Source organism: Gopherus flavomarginatus, chromosome 2 (genome assembly GCF_025201925.1).
Source record: "Gopherus flavomarginatus isolate rGopFla2 chromosome 2, rGopFla2.mat.asm, whole genome shotgun sequence".
In the NCBI taxonomy this organism is placed as follows: domain Eukaryota; kingdom Metazoa; phylum Chordata; order Testudines; family Testudinidae; genus Gopherus; species Gopherus flavomarginatus.
In genome coordinates, this window is record NC_066618.1 from 10,524,895 (window position 1) to 10,549,279 (window position 24,385).

Consider the following 24,385-nt stretch of genomic DNA (forward strand, 5'->3'; position numbering starts at 1 on the left):
GTATTTCCAGAGCTTTGAAATATAGAGGATTCAGTCAACGGCCTGCTTATCTCTGCCGGTCTGGAAAACAGACCACTTAGATCTGCAGGGCCACTCCTGAAATCGAACAGGGCAGCTGGTTACATCTCTCTTGTTTGGCATGCCAGTGAGAATGCTAGTACTTAATGCCTTCAGCCTAACAGCTGAATGGCATGAATACTAAACTAACCTGTCACATCTAGATAGCAGTTCTCATGAACACGCTGGAGGTATGTTACTGGGATGGCATATGGAGAGCTAACATTGCCTGCTGCCTGTGCCGGGTTTATATTATGGTAGCTAGAAGATTTCAGCTGTCAATCTGCCACCTTTCAACTGCTCTGAATTCACTTAGAGTGAAATTCACCGCTATGCAGAGGCTCAGCATTAGGCCTGTCCACCATTGCGCTATGAATTAAATAGCGAATTTCATCCTTAAAAATTATTTTAGCTCAGAAATGCAGATTTCAGTTTCTATGGTGTTCTCAGATCACTACCTTCTCTGGACTGAGCAAATACCTTTTGCCAATTTTTTTAAACAATTATTTTCTTCTTTTCCTACTTTTTATTTCTTTTATTTCTTTTTATTCAGGATCTGTTCCTTGGCTAAATCTTTTTGGGCAGTTCCTCTGCTCTCTTTTTGTAAGTAACCTGAGAAGAGATCCAGTCTCTAAATTAGAAAAAAATATATTTTCAGGCTTAAAATGGGATAGGTTAGAAAGCAAAGGGAAAAAATGTGCAACCATTAAGAAGGGAAATTTCCCTGACCTTGACAAAAGGCTGTATTGTGTTTAGATCAGTTTGACAGGCCATCTTTGAGGGTGCAGGTTCAAATCACAAGACATTACCATGAAATTCCAGTGAAAGTTGGGCTGTACATCATACAGCATAGCAAATATACATAAATACATTTTAGGCCAGATCCGTTGCTGGCATAAACTGCTGTAGCTTCATTGACTTCAGTGGAAGCATACCAATATATACCAGCTGTGGATCTGGTCCATATTTTTCATATTTATCTTTTCCTAACAAAGTTTCAGGCAAAGTACTTTCTTTCCAATGTGCATAGCACTCCCTTGCTACATAATGATTAATAACTTTTTCTTTAAAAATGGGCAGGTTTGTTAAAAGTTTTCATAAAGACTTTGTGGGTATATTACACACTGATTCAAAAATCAACTGAACTCAATAAAAAACACTCCCATTGACTTCAAAAGGTTTTAGATTAAGCCCTAATGTTGCTATTCATAATCATAAATCGTGTTGGTCAATAAACTGACACATTTCAAACAAATAAGCTTAACATTCTTGATTGTGATGTATCAGCAGAAGCACACGACAAAAAAAACCAAAACCAAAATCATCCACATGCAACAAGAAATAACGAACAGTTTCCCTTCTGCCCCGCTGCTAATATAAACCATTTATTTGCAACATGCCTCACAAAAACACAATAATGTCACGGGATTGTGTACACTTACAGGGTAATGGTGGATAGTTCTGACATCCTGCAAGAGTGCTGGTTAGCCCTCTTGGGCTTACAGTAGCATTTCTGAACGCAGCTGCTAAATATGACAAGATTAGCATTTTTTTCAGAATACCATGAAAAGGCCAAAGTAGGTCAGTTTCAACACATTTCACAAGACATAGCACAAAGATGGAAAGTGAATGCAACTAAACGCAAATGCAGCGCAAACCAGCTCTTTGATCAAAGCAAAAACATAAATAAAATGCTTTAGCTGCCACTGGCAATTGTGGTGTATTGAGTCACAGATAAGTTAAAGGAGGAACAATCTGGCTGCAGGTGATTACAACATTTATGCATAAAAAAAATATACATGACTTTGCTGTCAGATACTGCACAGAGAATGAAAGAACAATATACTTAATTGAAACAGACGATAGGTATTATGGAAAACAATTGAATAGTGGTATCAAGTTATAAAACAGAACTTGCTGTAAGTCTGTGTTGTTGTCTGACCAGCCCCAAATTAAAGGCATGTGTAATTCTGTAACCACGTGTAATTCATTATTAGAAAGTGGTCACGGACAACAATGTGTTTTTTTCAGTTTAGCTTCCTCAAAACCATGGGAATTCCTTGGCAAACTGTGTGCACGACTGGCTCTGCTCATTGGGACATATCTCACGCTTTGTCAGTGTGCTTACGCTAAGAGGAGTATACAAGTAAAAACGGCAGCCTTATTCAGTATCGACAGTATCGCACCTTCTCCTTGAGATTCCGGCTAAGCCCCATGGAAGAGGAGGTACTCATTACACTCCCATGTGTGCCTGGGAAGCATGCCCACTGCTGGTAAGAAAGATAGTATTGGGACAAATTGGGGGAACATTTATAAGGAGTCAATGGCTAACAACTTTATATAGCATGTGCAGGTGGCTTCTGCATCACTGCTTCCCCTTGGGGGTTCTGTCTGGGGAGACAGCTTTAACTTGTGGCTGAGTCTCCATCGATGAAGGCTGCCCTGGGGATGTGCTGCGTCAAGTACCTTGCCCCAGCAAGCCCCACCCAATTTGGGCAAGCAGCGTGTGGCAAGGAGCAGGGCTTACAAATGCTTTGTGTTGCTGCAACCCACCTGCAGGTGGACTTTTCACTTTGTCCCAGATTACATTGGTGGCATAACGCTGGTATGAATGAGCCCCCAGAAGCCCATGTGATTGCTTAGTGGGGCTTCCCCAGAGACCCTGTTACACAAGTGCTCTCTTCCAGTTTGCTTCTGGGGGGAAATCAAGGGGTTGGTTTTGATGTATGGATGGTATATTATCTGGGGTCCTGGCTGTTTTAGAGACCACATTCTCCACTGGTGTAAACCAGCACAGCTCCCCTGAAGCAGAGGAGCTGGCCCCTTATCCACCCTGGGCTGTCTCTACTGCACTTCTAAGAGATGCAGCACAGAAATTGCCGACCAAGAGGTGAGGGGGCTAAGGAGGTGGATCTAAGCCGCCTTGGTGCTCTCCAGCCACTGAGGTACTTTGGGGGCCAGAGCAGCCCCCAGGATGAATTAGACAAATCTGGAAGGCTAAGCTATGGCAGGCTCCGGGGTCTGTCCAAAATCTCCGCAATGCTGCAACTCCAGCCCAAATATGTCCCTCCCTATCACAGCACGCTCCCTAGATGAATATTTGAGAGGAGGTCTTCAGACAACAGTCACTGTCTTTCTCATTTCCTGCATCAGGAGAATTGTCCCTGGCTGGATTCAGAGCTTTCAGGGATGCTTGATGCTCTTCCAACCCTTTCATCTGTTCTCTTACCCTCTGGTGGTTAAGATCATCTGAGGTGCTCCAGCTAACAGCCCACAGATTTGTATTTCTTGAGTCAGGTGGCAAAGCATTTCCAGGGGAGACCATGACTGCAATTGGTTTCCCAACCTGACCTCACAGATGCAACTCAGCTCTCTTGATTGCAAAGCCTACTTATTTACTCAGGCATTTGTCCAGGGAGGTGGCATGGGAAGGAAGGAATTTTTTATGACAGTTTGGGGGACTTTTTGCACTGACAGCATGTCTTTCTCTAGCTGTGTTAATATATTATTATTTCGTGTTTTTGTGCATCTGCCTAGAAGTGGCAAAGTCAAAGCTTGCCAGCCCTAACGCTCATTGAGATGACTCAGTTCAGGCCCATTAGTTTGCCTAGAGATGGCAGAAAGGTGCGTTTTATAAAAGGAACAATAAAGTAGAAAAAATATTTTGTATCTGGACCATATTCATTACCACGGCTAGCACTGTTGAGTCACTTATTAAAGACACTTCTCTCTTTTTGCACCTTTAACAACCTTGACAGTTACATTCCAACTGCAGAACATTATAGGTGATGATGTAAGAGCCAGAGAGAACAGAGCAGGAGTTTTCGATCTTGTGGCACATACTGTTCTAGCAGATAGAAAAAAATAATCATGCTTTGACTTGTAAGCAGAGCTCATTTACTGTGTATAGTGCTGAGAGTAAATAAAGAACTGCATAGTGTTATTGTTAGAAAATCACTTCTCAGAGTATAACTGTTCATTGCATCATGTATCTTGTCTGTTTTGACTGTGCTGTATTGTGCATTGTTTGGCAACTGAAATCCATAGTGAGGAATCAGGAGACAATTTTAGAAGATTCAGTCAGCTTGTTTTTATGAGTGCTGAAATTTTCAGAAGTGACTAGTGATTTAGGGTACCTCGCTGTTTGATTTTCAGAGGGCCGGTGCTCAGCAGTTTCTGAAAATCTGTCCTTTTATAGTTTCCCAAAGTGGGCATCCAAAAATTGACACCCCCAAAATTGCTTACCACTTTTGAAAATCTTAATCCTGGATTTAATTCTTCCTGACACATTTCCATGTAGCACCTTCTTTGAAGCATGAGAAATGCTTTCCCTTATCACGTCACTCCTTTTTTTTCTTAGAAATAACATCTTTTATTGGGCCAATTGTCTGTCTAATATCCCGTGACTGACACAACTGTAGCTACACTCTTTTTCTAGTTGGCAGATTAATTTTTCATTGTGTGTGTATATATATATCATTCTGGTGGATAAGAAACCAACATGATTCTGCTTGTTTGCTAAACTAGCATTAGCAGCAGGAAAAAACACAGCTCTGAAAATAATATTTCATGACAAGTGCTGCTGCAAAGCCAGGAAAGAGCAATACACGTTGTTTGGGGATAATTACGGAGAAGGTCTGCAGAACGTCACAAAAAGTAGCAAAACCTTTCCACAAGTTTTCTTCTTTTTTCCAACTATCCTACTGAACTTAATAGAGAATTATATCCCTGCTATTGTGTGCTACAAGATAAACCAAACATATGTAGAACATAGATCTGCTAGAAGCTTTTATACCACTATTGCTTGCGTGGTTTTTTGGATACGATGCAGCAGTATCCAAATCCATTACTCCTCTCCCTTTTGGATAACTGAAAAAAGGGGAAGAAAGGAACGCAAAAACTAAAAAAAAAAAAGAAGCTTTTTCTTAAAACAAAACTGGATTTTTTTTCTCCAAAAAAGATCTCAAAAATCCCCAATTATTTCCTCTTAAAACATACTTACCAGAGTTTTACCTGATCTAATTTGACCTATTGCTTTTCTAAACAGAGAGAAAAGCACATGAGGTCAAACCATTTCTTAATGTTTAATACAAATGTATTGTGCTCCAATTCTGCATAGCATCAGCACTTTGATAATACATTGACAGTGGATTTAGGAACGCTGATAGATCAGGTTTGTTCACTAGAATGGGACTGAGCAGTGTCATCCAGCCAGATGGAGATGAAGAGGTAGTGCTTAACTCAGACTTTCATAGGTGTAAGTGAGGGAGAATTTGTCTTATGCATGATTGTAAAGGTGAAAAACAGGAAACTTTACAACTTAAGAATGATGCTATTAAGAATTCCTGGGCAAATCCTTTTGGGGGTGGGGGTTCGGGTGGCTTGTCTACACTACTGCTTATGTCGATGTAAGTTATGTCACTCGGGGTGTGAAAAAACCACACACCCCTGGGCAACATAACTCACACCTACTTAACGCAGTGTCTACACTGTGTGACGTCGGTGGGAGATGCGCTCCCGCTGGTATGGCTTCCGCGTCTCATGAAGGCAGATTAATTACAATGACAAGAGAGTGTGCTCCTGTCAACGTAGCGTATCTTCACCAGGCGCACTAAATCAACCCAGCTGCATCAATCACAGCGGTGTTGATTCAGCGCCGTAGTGAAGACAAGCCTGGGAAAAGGAGACTGAAAACATAGCGGAAAGGAGACCAGAGATAATAATGCAGACAAACTGTGCAAAAAGGAGTGGAGCGGAGGAGTTATCTAATGAAAAATAGACACAGTGTACACCTCATATTCTAAGCACTTATTTGTATCTATTTAGCTTTTTTGGAGAGGCTTGAGTTGGATTTTCTTCTCTTGCTACTGAATAGCACAGGATTCACTGTAGCAAGGAAAATCAAAAATCACCCTTGCAAAAAGTATGGTTTAAGGGATCAGGAAGAAATGCTTGCAAAGCTAAAGTAGTTTTGCATTTGAAAAATATTACTTGTGATGTCTGCAAAACTTCAGTTTATACAAGTTTTGAGCATCCATCCTACTCAGGGAATCTATATTAGAACTTGCATAGTGACAGGTTTCAGAGTGGTAGCCATGTTAGTTTGTATCAGCAAAAACGACGAGGAGTCCTTGATGCACTTCATGCATCTGATGAAGTGGATTTTAGCCCACAAAAGCTTATGCCCAAATAAATGTGTTAGTCTCTAAGGTGCCACAAGGACTCCTCATTGTTTTTATATTAGAACTATGCATCACCCAATCCACGCAGGCAGAGAGTAAGCTGTATTGCGTTTCTCCTGCCCTATGGACAAACGTTTTTGTGCACTTCACAAAGATAAATCTGCCTCTCAGCTGGATTTCTGAGTGTGAGTCCCGTTCCCCAGAACTCTTGGCCAGATCCAAACTCTCTAACATTCTCATGAGAACTCTTAGTTCAAAATCTCTGTGGATAAATTTGTTTCTGGTCTTTAAGCTTGAGGAGCGTGAGAATGGTTTACACTGTGTATTTCTATGGGCTTGCCAAGTCAAAGTCAATGTAAAATCCTGGAGCTGCTGGGCAGAGGGCAGCTAATGTGACCAGATGCCTGTGAAGAGGCTATTTTTGTTTTCAATGCTTCCCTGGTACCGATGACATGGGGCTCAAACGCTGCTTAAAGCTACATGAGTGTAAATCCTGATTAGCCCCACTGAAGTTAAAGGAGTTTACACCAGTGTAAATAAAAGCAGAAGTTACTCCAGGTTTACCCCATGGTAACCAAAAGCAGAAGTTGATGCATGGGCTCTGGCTGCCTGGGGGGAAAACACCCCGCACTGTTCCACAGGCTTAGAGTTACTGGCCCTGTTCAGCATACCGCTGCTACTGACGCTGGCTATTTGATAAGGATAACCTGTGCAAAAGTGCGAGAGCAAAGCGGCTGAGTGAGCTACTGAGGGAAGGAGAGTTTGGCTACTCAGGGAGGAGGCTGAGAGATTAGAAGAATCCAAAAGGCACCAGGTCCCCAGGAAAAGTAATAAAAACGCCAAATAAACCAATGTCTCTAACACACATACCCTAAACTAAGGCTACATAAAAAAAGCCACAAGAGTATAAAAAAAAATGCAGGCAAGAGACCATCAGCATGTTTGGGTCTCCCCAGTTTATTGAAACATGTACAGCTACCTGCCTCATGGGCGTGCAGTGCAAGCAAACCACAGCCCTCAGAGACTGAGAATTGGCTCCTGAGATCAGAGTGGCTGAACTGGATGAACAAAGGGAGACAGAGGTACATAAGGGAGACTTCTGGGGGCATAGTAGAGCAGACCCACCTCCTGACAGCCCCTGTGCTGTGGAGGAGGATGAAATTCTCAGGGCAGGACAGTATCAAACTGGACTAGAGGATATCGATTCCATAGTTAGGACCCGCCTTCTGTCACACTGAGGATATCTCTCCAGGGGCAAGAACCACAATTATTAGGAAGAGACAGGTAATAGTAGCAGGGAATTCAATTATTAGAAACATAGATAGTTGGGTTTGTGATGACTGGTGAATTGCATGCTGGGTAAGAAGGTAGAGGATCTTACGAGACATCTAAATAGTCTTAGGTATAGTGCTGGGGAGGAGCCGCTGGTTGTGGCACATGTACATACCAGTGACATAGGGAAATGTCGGAGGGAGGTCCTGGAGGCCCAATTTAGGCTGCTAGGTTAGAGATTAAAATCCAGGACCTCCATGGTAGCATTCTCTGAAATGCTTCCAGTTCTATGCACAGGGCCAGCAAGACAGGTATTATTGCAAGGTTTAAATGTGTACATGAGATGGTATCAGAAGGAGGGATTTAGGTTTAGGAACTAGGGAACCTTTGAGAGAAGAAGGAATTTGAGAAATAATTTGCTAAAGACAGAAAAAAATAACAGTGATTTTTTTGTAAAGTGCATGAGAAGCGGGAAACCTGACAAACAGGCAGTGGGCTGCTAGATGACAAAGAGATTAAAGAAGCAATTAAGGAAAAGAAAGTCATTGCAGAGAATCTAAATGAATTCTTTGCATCAGTGTTCACTGCAGAGGATGTGGGGGAGACACCCACACCAGAGTTATTCTTTCTGGGTGAGAAATCTGAAGTGTTGTCCCAAATTGATGTGCCAATAGAAGCAGTTTTAGAACAAACTGATAAATTAAATGGTAATAAGTCACCAGGACCAGATGGTGTTTACCCAAAGGTCCTGAAAGAGCTCAAACATAGAATGACAGAACTACTAATTGTAGTCGTATTCATTGAAATCAGTTTCTGTATCAGATGGCCGGTGGATAACTATTGTAACCAATTCTTAAAAAGGGCTCCAGAGGAGATCCTGGCTGTTATAGGCCAGTGAACCTAATTCCAGTAAGGAGAAAATTGGTAGAAATTACAGTAAAGAACAGAATTATCAGACACATAAATAAACATAATTTTCTGGAGGAGCATCCACACAGCTTTTGTAAAGGGAAGTCAAGCCTCACCAATCTATTAGAATTATTTGAGGGAGTCAACAAGCACATGGATAAGGGTGATCCTGTCAATATGGTGTACTTAGATTTTCAGAAACCATTGACAAGGTACCTCTGCAAAGACTCTTAAGGAAACTAAGTAGCTTTGGGGTAAGAGAGAAAGTCCTCACAGAGATCAATAACTGATTAAAAGGTAAGAAACAATAGGTAGAAATAAATGGTCAGTTTTCACAATGAAGAGAGGCAAACAGCAGAGTCCTCAAAGGAGCTGTACCCGAACTGTGCTGTTCAACATATTTGTTAATGATCTGGAAAATGTGGTGAACAGTGAAGTGTCAGTTTGCAGATGACACAAAACTATTTAAGATAGCTAAATCCAAAGCAGACTGTGAGGATTACAGAGGGATCTCACAAAACTGAGTGACTGGGCAGATGAAATTCAACATTGATAAGTGCAAAGTAATCAACACTGGAAAACATAATCCCAACTATACATATACAAAAGTTGGTTCTAATTTCACAGTTACCGCCCAAAAAAGTGATCTTGGAGTCGCTGTGGATAGTTCTCTGAAAATTTCTACTCAAAGCACAGCAGAGCTCAAAAAGGCCAACAGAATGTTAGGAACTATTAGGAAAGGGATATAAATAAGACAGAAAATGTCATAATGCTACTATATAAACCTATGGTGCACCCACACCTTGAATACTGTGTCCAGTTCTGGTTGCCATCTCAAAAAGAATAAAGTGGAACTAGAAAAGCTTCAGAGAAGGGCAACAAAGATGATCAAGGGTATGGAACAACTTCTATATGAGAAGAGTCTAAAAAGTTTAGGACTGTTCATCTTAAAAAGATGACTAAGGGGGGATATGATAGAGGTCTATAAAATCATGAATGGTGTGGAAAGAATGAATAGGGAAGTGCTATTTGCCCTTTCACACAATACAAAGACCAAGGTCACCAGATGAAATTAATAGGCAGCGGGTTTAATACAAACAAGAAGAAGTACTTTTTCACACAACACACACCTAACCTGTGGAATGTGTCACCATGGGACATTGTCATGACCAAAAGTATAACTATTCAAAAAGAACTGGATAAGTTCATGGAGGATAGGCCCATTGATGGCGATTAGTCCAGATGGTAAGGGATGCAACCTAATATTCAGGGCAACTGTGAGCCTCTGACTACAAGAAGCCAGGAGTGGAAAAGGGGATGGGTCACTCTATAATTGTCCTGTTCTGTACACTCCCCCTGAAGTTCTGGTATGAGCCACTGTTGGAGACAGGATACTGGTAAGATGGACCATGGTCTGACCTAGTATGGAAGCTCTCATGTTTCTCTGTTTTTGGAGATGGGCTCACAGTGGAACCATTTGTCTGGAAGTCCCAATCCCACTCAGCTGGGATGAAATGGGATTTGGGTCCAAACCACCACTAATTAGCAATAAACCACACCCTGGAATCATTTTTGTTGTTGTCCATATTGATAGGGCGGGCAGGCAGCCCTGAAAAAGGCAGTGGGTTTCATTCAGAGATCAAGTAGCGGAAGGGAGACCATATCGTAGGGTAGCCCTTGTTTGGCCAGGAAGGCTGGGAGCAAAAAGAAGTAGCGAGCGGACACTTAAGCCTAGACTCTTCTTTACTAAATGTGCTATCGTTTCAAAGTTACATCATTTCAAGCTTCCCTTACATTGTTTCATGTGATCCCATTTAATCAAGTGAATTGTTCTCGGTGATCCAAAGGGGTGTTGTACATTGTCACGTACAATGGAGTGATTCTGTTATAAATGAACTGACCTAACTGCAGAGGACATGAGAGTAATGAGCCAATATGAAAAACATACTGTACTAGATGAAGCCTATGTGTGTTGGAATGCAATTACAGAAAGGACTACTGACCTGATGTGCAGAGCACTCATGCCCAAATTCACACATTGAAGATCAGGGAATTCTTAATTAATTAATGAGTCACTACTGTTATTTTAAAGATAGCACTTAATGCCCCAAATCAGCATAAGCTGAAAGTCTAACACTAATGGCTGCATTTTCTAAGGGGCCTCGAAAATTTAGACTATCAATTTTGCTGAATTGAATTGAATTCCCACAAAATCAAGCATTTGCACATGCCAACAAGATTTTGCATTCCTGGATCGGTGTGCACAAACTCCCATTAGTGAAAGCACAAAACATATAGCAGGAAGCTTAGAGCATATGTGAACATGTAACACTGAGGGCCGGATGGACAGCTGGTGTAAACTGGCAGAACTCCATTGACCTCGATGCAGCTATGCCAAATTGACAGAACCTAAGAGCAGGCTCTGTGGGCTCAATTACCCTTTCATTCACCCTAGTTGTACCCTGGCATAACTCCACTGACTTAAATGGAGTTACTCCTGATTTACAATGGTGTAAATGAGAGAATCCATCTTAATATGCTGTATTAATAACGATCAGATTGACTCAGACGTCGCATGAGGTCAAATTCTATTCTTGTCTCCGCTTTGTGAAACCCCACTGCAGTCAATGGGCCAAGGGATCTTTGCTACATCTCTTCAACCCAGTTGTGTCAATGGCATTACTTGGGTGGAAATGAGGAGAATGTGACCCAGTGGGCTGCTGCATGAAGTGTACAGGCCTGCGACTGCAGACACTTATTCATATGAACCGTCCCATTTACTTCAGTGGAACTACTTATATGATTTGCAATTTGCAGGTTCCCTTCCTAAGAGAGGGAAGAATCTGGCCCAGAAAATTTAACTAACTGCATAATCACCAGCGCGCAGTTCCTTTCATGCACACAGTTCGATGATTACCTGTTCTGTTCATTCCCTCTGGGGCACCTGGAATTGGCCACTGTTGGAAGACAGGATACTGGGCTAGATGGACCTTTGGTCTGACCCGGTATGGCAGTTCTTATGTTCTAGATATGTTAGTCTCATGAGAGACAGGTTCATCAACACCTTTCCACACCACAGTCTTACTCAACACAGCCACACATCATGAAATGCCTGCACGCTTGTCCAGAGCACCAATTTACAATCCTTAAGACACTCCGCACAAAGAGCGTCAATTGCAAAACAGAGGGCACAAGAAATCAAGGACAAGAAAAAAAGAAGAGCCATTATTGGCAATTAATGCTGCTTTCATTTTTCATATGATAGAAGCCTAAAGGCGAATGGCGACCGATGTTTGACAGAATAGCACGTTGTGCTGCAAGCTTTGAAAGAAATTAAAAGCACATCATAGCTCAAGAGATGTCAGAATTATTCCCCATTATCTGCAGTCAGTGAACAACTGCAGCATGAAGACTCGATTCATTCAGCCCCGTTAAGCAAGTGACTCCAAGAAACAAGGAGGGGGCATCAATTTGAAAAACAAAACTCAAAATCCCTCCCTCTCCCCACCCCAAAAAAACCCAAGAATAAGCTTGCCATTTTGTCCTAGCCACTGTGTCCTTCAGTTCATGGCTTGACACACTAGCCCTGGCAAAGGTGGGACACAGAGTGCCTGGGGAAGCTCGCACTCCTGCTGCACTAAATCCACATGTCAAAATACCATCTCAGAAAACTGTGGCAGATTGAAAGGACTGGGCTACCCAATAATTAGGGAAGTATCAAATGACCCAGCAGAATGTAATGGCTTCAAGTGGAATCTACTGGGACATCATCAGGGCTCTCTTAATTTCAAAAATAGCCAACCCATTCACAACAAAGCCTGCCTGGTGATTATACCCCTTCCTCTCTACAGTCACAGGCCAACATCATGGAACAAATACATTGGAGCAGAGTTTAGAGAATGCAATGTTTAGAGAAAAAAAAATTTGTTTATTTTCCATTGCTACTTCAAAATAGAAAATAAAGCCCAACTGGCCTACATGATAACGGCTCTCACCTGTGCTGAGTGAGTTCTAAAGGGCATGCCTCGAATTATGACCCCCCCCAGCAGAACTGTATTTTAAAATGTCATGCATTGCAGGTGACCTTGTAACTACCAACATGTGAGCCGCGCTGCTGTGATTTACAATATCAAAATCAGAGGATACCAGCGTTGTATGTAGGCACAGTAAAGTGTTTATGTTTCACTGGAAACTAACGGGATTTTCTTTAAACTGAGCTCACTGACAACGACAAATCTTTTGTCTCTCATATGGAATACTGCACTGGGAAGTCACCGATAAAATGGCAAAACCAAATCCAAGATGGATGTGGCTTTAGGCCTGCTCCTCCCATCACTATTAAAATAATGCAAGCGGGATATGTACAGAAGAAGGATGGATGGGTAGTTAGGGTGCTAACCTGGGACTCAGTAAACCTAAGTTCAATTATCAGCTCTAACAGAGGCTCCCTGTGTGACCTTGAGCAAGACACCTTGTCTTTCAGTTCCTCATGCGCTAAATGGGGATATAGATCACAGGGGCGCTGTGGGGAGAAATGCATTATAGATTGTGAGGCTTCAGATACTCTAGGAATGGGACCATCTAAGTATCATACACAGATAGCTCAATGGCAGGCCAGAGACTTCCACTGCTTTCTGCAATTCGTTTTGGGGGCAGGAGGGGGTTCACCTTAATTACTCCTAATGTGGTGCAGAGGTACAGAAAATCGTCTGTTTAATGGTGTTTAAAACAGATACAACCCAATATTTGTGAAGGAGGCATTTTTTCGTTGAACAGTGGGCAACTTTTGTAAGATTTAGTCTTTAAAAAAAATAGTCAGAGCCACTATTTTCAATATACTTATTGGATGTGCTAGAAACGAGACCTAGGACCCCATTGTCTCATGTGCTGACAAGTAAACAACATTCACTGTTTCCATAATCTTTTCCTAGTGCTGGAATGGATAAACCTTTGCTTAAGAGACCCCTGCATTCCTGGTGTTAGTGGGAGTTCCACCCTGCCCCCATTAATAATGTCCGTGTTTAAGCAATTAAAGCGCCGTGCCAATGGACAGACTGCTCAGCAAAGGAGCTGCAGTTTCCCATTATAATTGCGGTTTATGCCAGGAAGATCCTGTTGGAAATAACTGGCACTGCTAATTTGAGCACTTGCAGCAAGACAAAGCAGTAGCAAAATGAATCACTGAATTTCCAATGACTTTGTCAGTGAATTGCAGAGGAGTGTTGTTTACCAAAACACTTGCTTTCGGACAGTGATTCTGCTAACCTAAGCCCTTTAGATTGGACCATATGTAAAATCATACCTACCTATGGTATATGCCATGTTTCTCCTTTCTTTCCAGCAAGGTGCTGATTGGAGGAATGACGTAGACCTGAATTAGCTAGATAGATGTGTGGTTTTATTTTTTTCTTTTGAGTTTTCAACAGGCATGACACAAAAGTCAGGATGAAGGGTTGGTTAAAAAAAAGCAAAAGCAGAAACAAACCAAAAAAAATTATACTATGCATTCATGAGCCAAAACCAATATATGTTCATCAAATGTCCCTTAGCAATGAGTGAACATGCAAAAAGCTTAATGGAAATGCTTGCACTATTTTAGTCTTATGGCTCAACCCAGCATATGAGTGATTCATGCATCTCCTGGGTTTTTTTAACCTATCGTACTGATATAATTACATTCCGTTTCATATATAAATAAACCTCTCATTCATAGTAACTTTGGTCATGCATACAGTGAAGTGAATTTTAGTTAGAAACCTCAATGTAGTTATTTCTGCACTACAGGTGTATTTACTATCTCTCGAACTCTAGAGACAATTCTGTGCTCAATTATACCTGGGCAACTGAGTGCAGAATCTGCCCCACTGTCTTCACCATATTACTTGTGTTTGCCATGCAATGGATGGAAAAACCTTGGCTGTTCATCGTGTTAAGCATTTCTTGGCTTCCTATTCCGCAGCTGATTCATGAAAAAATATATGAATGATGCAGGCACCAACTGATCTGCCATGGATTGTGCCAGTCAAAGCAGGATTCTAAATAGTAGATACTTGTCTCTAGTCCACAAAAGGAGAGTTAAAACAGATGGTGAGAATTTAGTTGCCCATTTATAACTTGGTACATGGCTTTCAATATGTAGATGTAACAATGCCCCTGGATGGGTCATCTGTTGGAATGCTACCTGGACCACTGGATATAAAAGCTGAAGTTCCTATTGTCTGAGCTATAAAACCAGCTGCTTTAGCTTGGAGGCAGTAGAAGACAATCGTTTTTACATAGTTCAGCCACTAGAAGGGGATATCAGCTCACACTGGGTTCCTGTGTGTTACACGGGCAGTAATAAAAAAGAAATAATACATAAAATTATGAAGGTTAAAACATAATCAACACTTCACCCATTTATCTGAGGTTCTCAAAACTCCAACCAGGTTCAATCCTGATTTAATTTACTTTGGTGTCAAACCAGAGCAACTCTAGTGAAGTCTGTGGCACTACTAACGACTGACGCCAGAATAACAGAAAGCAGACACATGGCCCAAGGACCACAAGCCTGAACTTTCTGCACATTTGCCTTTGACGGCTCACTTCTGCCTGTAGGCAGCAAGGAAAATTAACAAGTGATGATATTTGGGGGGAAATATGGTCTAATAAGCTAGCAAAACAAAGAAAGAACTCTGAAAAAAAGAGTCCTGAAATATTAAAGGGCATTGACAATGAAGTCAGTGCCCCCCTCTCAATGGTTGAGATATTTTTTCATGAATCCGGCCTTCACTGAAGTAAAATGGAAGGAGAACTTTGGGTTTTAAAATAAACACTGAGTTGTTTGTTCTGTCCAGGTCTGTCACAATTAGAACAACTCAATCTGAAATGGAACGAGCAGCACGCAGGTAATGTTGAGCCCGAACCAAATGGAGGATGACAAATTGCCCAAGGCTGGTAATGAACGGATGGATGTATAACTGGATAAAATTGGAGATATCGCACTTGCTAAAGCATTTAACTAGTCTGCAGAAACAAAATCAAGAACACCGGGAATTAGCTAAATGTTTCTAACCTTTCTTTTCAACTTGAAAACATAGGAAATTACTTCTTATGATCATTGGGAAGGTTATTTACCGTGAATGTCTATTTTTGATGATAATCACTCATATTTGCGGAGCTGAATATATTTTAATGTGAATGAAGCAAGTCCCACAATCATGGTGGCTACACTAAATAGATTTTAGCATCAGTACTATCGCAATAAACTTCCTCTACAATGCATCTTGCATCCAGCAAAGAGGCCCTTATGGGGTAGTTATAGATGAATGCAGTGTGACATCATTTTATAGTGAAGCAGTTGGTCTGTGAACAGAGATACATATGACTTTCTGGCATGCTGGTAAAATTAGTTTGTATGATGTATGAACCATAGTGGTACCTATTTACTGGTGGTTGATATTCAGGGACAAGACCCTGCATTCTGGGTGCACTCTGAGCTCCCATTAACTTCAGTGGGGTACCCAAGGAATGAAGAATTGGGTCACCCAATATTCATATGAGCTAAGCAGAGAAAATAAATGAATTTTTTGTTAAATATTTCTAGGACAAATCTAGGAAACCTGATAAACCAGATTGTTAAGAGCACCACTGAATGAAGTTATGCCAGCAGAGAATTTGGCCCACTTTTGCACAGGTAGAAATGACTGCACAAGGCCCCAAGGCAATGGGAAACTAGGCCCCCTGAGACCTGATTCAGGAAAGCAAGTAAGCACATGCTTAAATTCCATAAAGTCAAGGATGTGCTTAAGTGTTTGACAGAATCAGAGCCACAGGGCTAGAGTCGCAAAGAAAGTTACGTGTAGCGATGCTGAGCATCACCGTGCCTCACTTTTAGATGCCTAAAAAGTCACTAGGATTCACAAAGCCTGGGTTAGGCAGACAACGAATGGGGACAGATAGGTGTCTCAGAATGGACTTCAGAAAATCCAGCACTGGGGATACGCCTAAGCTGCATTGTAAACCTGGGTCTGTGGGACCTAGGCTTGTAGGCTCGGAGTTACCCAGCATGCACTTGAGTGTCCACACTGCATTGTAGGACCCGGGCCTCACAGCTGAGCTAATACATCCACACTGCACTATGCAGACATTCTCACATGGGTCTGCAGTTTGAGCTGCGTCCACACTGCAAAGTCCCAGCCATGCTTGGGCTCTGATCGTCCCCTCAGTAGGATCCTAGGACCCTGATCCCGAGTGCCTGATGGTCTGAAGCCGACTGTTTTCTGTGTGGATGGAAGGGGGGTTTGTGCACAAACCTGTGTCAGACTTTAGGCATACTGTGTAGTGTAGGTGTACACTTGGAGGTGCCAAGCCAGCTCTCTTTTGGGAGTAGGTGCTTAAGTCCAGGCAGCAGAGAAGCACTTCCCTCTGCTTGTGATTCTCAGCGGAAAATACTCTCTGACAAAATGAGAATTTGCTGTAATATTTTTATGAAGCCTATGTGTGCCTCAGTTTCCCGTATATTTTGCATGGCTACCCAGTGGGGAGAAAATGACCAAGTTTGTTCTCAGGGCAGGCTAAAAGTCTTAGCAATGCCTGTTGCCTAGCTACCTGATTCTGAATGAGTCATTAAAAAAGACTGTCTGAAGCCAACTCCACAACAGTGGAAAATCCAAGACAACAATGGAGAACCCAGTCACTAGAAAATTGACACATAGCAACCAAGAACCCAGAGGGAGATGGATTTCCCCACCTCTCAGCAGGGAAGCTGAGCAAAGACCCCCAGCTTGAGAGCAAAGGACTGGAAGGTATGAGGGTTGGGGGATAAAGGGTTGGCTTCTGTGTTCATGTGCATGAACTTTAATATATAAGGAACTATTTGCATATTAATTTATATATGGGTCATCTACTGTTTCATCTCAAATAAATCCAACATATAAAATTATCCTAATGGATGAATATAATGTAGGGAAACAATTTTTTTTTGTCCCATATGGGTGAAAGAGTATTTGTCTTTACAAAAAAGATACATGTGCTCTTTAATATGGAAATGTATGAATTAACTTATCCTAAAGTACTGTATGACATTTCTTTTTCTCTCTCTCTGCCTCTCTGTGTGTGTGTGTGTGTGTATCAACATATTCACAGGGATCTTTTTAGGGCAACACAAAGAGGCTAAATCTTGTTCACCTTATTCACATGAGCAATAGCAGTAACATAAGTAGTTCCACCAAACTGAATAAGCTAAATTCTGCCCATAGATATACTTGTGAACCTCCAGTTTATTAGTGCCTTGATTCAACAAAATATTTGAGCACGTGCTTAATTTTAAGCATGTGCTTATATCCCATTGAAGTCAATGGGATTCAGCCACATGTTTAATGCCTTTGCTGAACAAGTTAACGTGCGCTTAAGTGCTTTGCTGAACTGGGGCTTGAGTACGAGTTGACCCCAGTGGGACTGTCTGAGTGGGAATTTTGATGGCTTGTCTCATTTTAATAATAAAGGATGAAATTCTGGCCCCAATTCTTGGTCCTATACCAAAACTCCTGTTGAGGTCATTGGGCCAGGATTTCACCCAAAGTGTTTTTCCCAACCAGTATTCAACAGTATGAAAATTTATTTTTTCGTCCATGTGACTCATGTCTGTGGATTCACAGCTGGGATACAGAATGAGCTTCCTTGTCTTTCATTCTCATTTAGCCTGACAGTACTGAATTCCACAGACCTTTTCTCAAAATGGTACATTAGAACAAAAAGATAAAACCCAAACAAACTGCTTTTAGCATGTTTGTTGATGTGAGGTGTGTTCAGGCTACTGCAGAAATGGATGGAAGTGTTTCATTTTTTGTTTGGTTAAAGAAATGGGCAAACTAAACATTTGTTAGTCTGAGATAACAGAATAGGGCAGGGCAGATATTTATTATGGGCTCTAGGATAAATGCCATGGGAGTTTTAATATGTTGACATAACCATACCTCTGGTGTAACAACAGATTTGTATACAGTATGCAGCGTATATATATACACATTATATCTGCCTGTGTATATCTGTGCATACATTTTTAATTTCTTGCATCACTTTTACACGCATTTGCTACTGTTAAATCTGTTTGGATAAACAACACTCCACTTCATAACACGTACATAAATGAAGGATATATTTACACATGTCCATTTATAAAGTTGCAAACAAATATGAAAAAATAAAGGCAGCGAATGAAACAGAAAATATGAGGTTTTCTTGTTCTGGTTGCCAACTATACACATAGGAAAAATATCAGTGAAACCCAGTAACCGTATTGACTGAAAAATGGCAAGGATGCTTCATAGCCTAATCTGATCATTTGAATTTATGGCATGCTTTGCCTCATATGTAATAGATGTGCAGCAAACATGCGCTTAGCTATTCAGAGGAAGAAATGGCTCTGCACATCTAGATTGCCATTTGAGATGCAGTGGGGATTTCCTGCAAGCAATTACATGGGAAGTCTTCATGCACTGGACTGGGCAAACCATGAGGGTAGGACGGCTAGCCTAGCCACTACAGTTTCTCCTGAGTGGTAAGTCTCAGCACTGTGTATCTGCAGAATGTATTTAAAGCATTCTTTAGGTCTGCGGGTATAAAGCTTACAGCTTTGAGTGAAACACCTTAATTAAATGGCTGTTCCATTTAGGGAAGACCAAAAGTAGGAAGTGATCTACAGAAACACCACCATTTCATGCAAACATAATAGGATAGGAGGAAAAAATTGATCTTCATCAGTGAGTCAATGCAATTCACACAATGAACTATGGATTCCTGTAGTGACCAAACCTGCAATGCTTGCTTAGGCAAATGTTGATTTTGCAGTGTTTTGTCATAGACACAAGCCTCCATAGCAATGAATGCAAAGAGAATTATTTAGGATGCTGAACAGAGACAAAGATCCTGAAGTTCTATCTTCTAAATTAGCTTAAAAATGGTCACTGCACAGGATCTCTCTATGCTCTGTCCAGGACTTAACAGTGACAAAATGAACTGCTTACTACACTACAGACCTCAACGGGATTTTTGTGTAAGTAAGAACTTTTGCACTGGGCTGTGCAAACGTGCTGCAGTTGTAGCTATCAAAGGTACAGTGGAGGCATTAGATAGAAATTTTAAACATAATCCTACATGCTATGAAATCTCCTTCTGTAACCTGTTAAACTGGATTTTTCAGTGCTAAGCAGAGAAGCTAGACTAATAATCAGGGTTTTAACGTGCACAAAATGCTTGGACTTTGGAAAGGTGCAAGGGAAACCTGCTTAGTCCTTAGGCAGGAAACTGGGGGAAGCACCAGACATGTTGTACCTATTTTTTTTTTCCTTTTAACATTCCATAAGTATTTAAAAGAAAAACAAAAATCATTCTAATGGGAGACACAAACCGGACATGGGGATTTACAGACAAATCAATGTTAACAACAACTCTCTAGAAGGAGGAAGAAGTAGGAGTTAATGGATAGGATATATGTTTTGAAAAAAAACATAAAGGGGAAAATGAAAACAAGCTCTGATTTAAAACCTCACATGGAAATATTTAAGATTAGTTGTGAGCTTTGAAGCAGTTTAAAGAACAATAACGGTTGTTTAGTTTATGTTGAATGGATTCAAAATTACCATCGAAAAATGGGAATATATGTTACTTCACACGGACTTGAGTAACTTAGAATCTGATAAAGTCCACTGAAGTTAACAGAATGACTCATTGAATTCAATGGACTCTGGATCAGGTTCTTGGAACATATGAAGCACAGCAAACTATCCCATAAATATAATAATCCTCGAAGCCTGGACAGTATGTTAATTTCCAAATAACTGATCTGAGCATAATCCTTTTAATATATATATATATATATATATATATATATATATATATATATATATATATATAGCATTGAAAATTATTTTCTAAGAGCTCTAAAGAGAGATCAAAGGTGGCACTAAAAAAAGTATTTTGGTGGCCGTTGGATTAAAAAAAAAATCATTAACAGACTCTATGACACAGCCAAACAAGTCAATTGAGTTCTGTTGAGGGTGTTTTTCCTATGTGTATATTAGAGATCGGAATTAATTACTGCTTATTTGACAGCCATTGTACTTACAAGTAAATGCTGGATTCGTTGCCCCCGATATCAGGCGACTGGAGTTTCTGCACAAGGATAACGATTATGCCAATGAAAAGAACAAAGTTTATCTGGGAAGAGAAGAAAAAGAGAAGTGAAAAGCAATCCTGGTTTATGGGGAGAATGCTGTTAGCCATGCCATATTTCTCTTACTATGACAAGGAGTGTCTGACCCGTTGGCCCCTGTTGCCTCACTCCCCCCAAATCTGCGGAGCTGGAACTTTGCAGAACCTCTGTGGAGAGAGGATCTTGCAGGGTCATGACTAATAGTGGGGCAATATGCCCTGGAGGCAGCATTCCCATTTTCTCTATTGCCCTGTGGCCAGATTTTGTGGGCACAGACTCCCTTGTCTGCCTGAGCATGCCTTTGCCAGCAACAGTTAATGAGAGGCTTACATAAACCGTTTTCAGCATTTGTCATTATCAAAAACGGCAAGAGAAACAGATCCTTGAACGCCTGTACCTGGCTGGCCAGAGTTTAGTCCTGAGAGGTACTGAGTACCTTCAACTCCCATTGACTTCATGCACTCAGCACCGCTCAGAATCAGGCAATATGTGAAGGAAGAGCTGATTTGTTCTCTTACTGAGTGAGGGTAAGGCAGGTGGCTTTGCTGTATTGCTCCGTGCAGCCCTGAGGCTGATTCAGCTCACAGATCCATGCAGGTGGGGAGGGGAGGGAAGGGGCTGTGGTGGAATAACATTCACAAAAGGGAGCAGGTGTGGTGGAATAAAATGGTTGCAACCTCCTCTACAGAAGGACAGACAGAGGGAGGGTCTGCAGAACTCAAAGAACAGGCAGGGCGGGCTAGTGAGGAGCCTTGGCCACTGAGCTGGGGAATGCCCTGACCGAGCACTAGAAGTGGTAGAAAAAAATAAAATCCCATTTTATTTCTGTTAAAAATGTCAATTTTTCGATTTAAAAAACCCGTGGAAACAAAAGCTAACATGGTCCCCGGGCTCTGAAATTCTTTTTTCCATACAAAAATCAAATGTTTCATCCATATGGAGATGTTTTAAAAAAAAAATTGATTTTAATGCTGCTGCATTTTATTTAAAAAAAAGTCAGAAATTGCAACCAGCTCTGCTCAGTGCATCCCCTAGACTGCATCCACCATCAGAGTCCCAGACATAATTTTTAGCTTTCCCTTCACTGAAAACCCCAAGGGGGGTGGAAATACCATCACGTACATATCCTCTAGAGTGAATCCCCCTTAGTGATATGTCACCTGGAATTGCAGGATCCGTACAATTTCATTTTACGCTCCTCTACCTGCAATTGTTGCACTATTATTTTCTGAATTCATTTTAGTCTCTGCATCTGCGCCCACATAACTAAGCCTTGTAGCCAGTATGGCTCTACTATAGAATCATAGGACTGGAAGGGACCTTGAGAGGTCATCTAGTCCAGTCCTCTGTACTCATGGCAGGACTAAGTATTATCTGGATCATTCCTGAGAGGAGTTTGTCAGACCTGCTCTTAAAATTCTCCAGTGATGGAGATTCCACAACCTCCCCAGGTAGTTTATTCCAGTGCTTAACCACTCTGACAGTTAGGAATTTTTTCCCAATGTCCAACCTAAATTTCCCTTGCTGCAATTTAAGCCCATTGCTTCTTGTCCTATCCTCAGAGGTTAAGGAGAACAATTTACCACCCTCCTCCTTGTAACAACCTTCTATGTACTTGAAAACCGTTATCATGTCCTCCCTCAGTCTTTCCTTTTCCAGACTAAACAAAACCATTTTTTTTTCAATCTTCCCTCACAGGTCATGTTCTCTAGACCTTTAATCATTTTTGTTGTGCTTCTCTGGACTTTCTCTAATTTCTCCACATCTTTCCTGAAATGTGGCACCCAGAACTGGACACAATACTCCAGCTGAGGCCTAATCAGCACAGAGTAGAGGGGAAGAATTAGTTTGTGTGTTTTGCTTACAACACTCCTGCTAATACATCCCAGTTACACTGTTGACTCATATTTAGCTTGTGATCCGCTGTGATTCCCAGATCCCTTTCCGCAGTGCTCCTTCCTGGGCAGTCATTTCACATTTTGTACATGTGCAACTGATTGTACAGCTGATAGGGGCAAAGAAAGCCTGGTGGGCCTATGACAGCAAGTATACACTGCCTAGGACAGGGTCATCCTGATGCCCTGCCTAGGACTTCCATTGGCTTTATAGAGCTTAAGGACAGAAGGGAAAACTACGATCATCTAGTCTGACCTCCTTTGTAACATAGGCCAGATAATTTCCTCCAGTTATTCCTGTTTTGAGCCCAATAACTTGTGTTTGACTAAAGCACATCTTCCAGAAAGCCATCCAGAAGACAGAGAATCCACCACTTCCCTTGGTAGTTTATTCCAGTGATTAAAGAGATGTGCATGATTTACTATCCAGAGCCAGAAAGAGGCCTTTCATGCTAAAGGTGTCTGTGAATCCAGGGAGCAATAATACCTGGGTACATGCATGCTACGTAATAGCAGGCATTTTCCAATTTGCTTAGGGCAGAGTAAATTCTAGCCAGCCTCGTCCTCTGCTATGTGACAACCTGTGGAGTCATTGGCTTTAATTCGGTTTTAGCTCATATGGAGAGTCATGAAGAGACACGTCTTATATATGTTACTTACCATTATTGATCCAACCACGGGGCCCTTTATCACCCACCACAGGGCAGTGTTATCATTCATGTCCCAGCAGCTAAAATAATTAAAAATAAAGGGGGATTCAGGGGAAGAGAGAGAGAGAGAGAGATAAAGAGACCACTGGACACACTGGTGCATTCATATTTTCTCCTATTAGAACTTTGTCACAAGAGGGAAAGGAAGATCTTGCAACTAAAGTTCAAGACTTTGCATTAAGAAATAAGAGTTCCCAGTCCTGTCTCTGACACTGACTTCCCTATGCAGCCTTAGCCACATCACCTGCGGCCAGATGTTCAAAGGTATTTAGGCACCCTAATATGCAAAGAGGTGTCTCTTGAGATTTAAGTGAGTTAGGCACCTAACTGCCATTTAATTCAATCACAGTTAGGTGCTTCACCTGTTTAGGCACTGCTGGAAATCCTGCTAGCCACTGATCTGTGTCCTCCTTTGAAAATCTGGTCCCAAGTGCCTGTGCGCATCAGTCCATCTGTCTGCAAAATGAGTATTCAAGCACTTAACTAGCTCAAGGGGGTGTTTTGAGGTCAACTGTGCAGAAGAGCAAAGTGTTATTTTAGATGGTTAAGACTGAGTTTTGGGCAAACATGTAGGTCAGTTCGTATTTTAACTGTTGTAATGTCCTCTGCAGCAATCTATCATTAAAGCAAATGTCTGTCCATTGGATCTGCATTCTGCCTTCATGTGCACAATTGGCTTCTATGGAACTGCAGGAGGACTACATACAGACACTCATTTGAGGGCTAAATTGGTCAACAGAAAGTTTGGGTTTTCAGGCCTTGGACATGTTTCTAGAATTGGGCAAACAGTGCAAACTTTTTTCTCTTGTACATGCATCTGACCTTTCCCCCCTGCACAGCTTTTGATCAATGTTTTTAATTTTAAAACAAACCAAGACTGGTTATCCATTGGGATTTATTTTTCCTAGCATCCTCAGGCATCATAAAATGCTTTGCACTTGAAGTTGTGAGCTTTCCTCCCCTGTAAATCCTGGTTCTTGTGATGTGTTGTTGGATTCTAACCAACAGTGAAAAGAACTCAGAAGAACAAAATGTTAATACTGTGGAAGTTTATCTTTACCTTTTATGTATTTCAAATGCCTGCCTGCAAAACATTGCGGGGGGGGGGGGCGTGGAGAGGAGGAGAGTAGAAACCTGTACATTAAAAACTATGGTCCCTTTGTTGTG

General features: G+C 41.4%; 2 protein-coding genes across 7 annotated transcripts in view; both read right to left on the reverse strand.

Moving 5' to 3' along the window:
* Window positions 1-24,385, reverse strand: part of GHRHR (growth hormone releasing hormone receptor) — a 1,095,940-nt gene that overhangs the window by 481,158 nt on the left and 590,397 nt on the right. The window lies entirely within an intron of this gene.
* The window catches only part of ADCYAP1R1 (ADCYAP receptor type I), a 144,608-nt gene that overhangs the window by 20,465 nt on the left and 99,758 nt on the right, over window positions 1-24,385 (reverse strand). For 4 of the 6 annotated variants that reach the window (XM_050942648.1, XM_050942649.1, XM_050942647.1 and 1 more), the window contains 3 exons: window positions 23,169-23,238; window positions 20,527-20,618; window positions 1,500-1,583 (listed from right to left, as the gene is read on the reverse strand). In XM_050942648.1, the coding sequence (XP_050798605.1) occupies window positions 1,500-1,583; window positions 20,527-20,618; window positions 23,169-23,238 (246 nt within the window). The remainder of the gene's footprint in view (window positions 1-1,499; window positions 1,584-20,526; window positions 20,619-23,168; window positions 23,239-24,385) is intronic. The other 2 variants (XM_050942651.1, XM_050942650.1) reach the window with 1 other exon arrangement.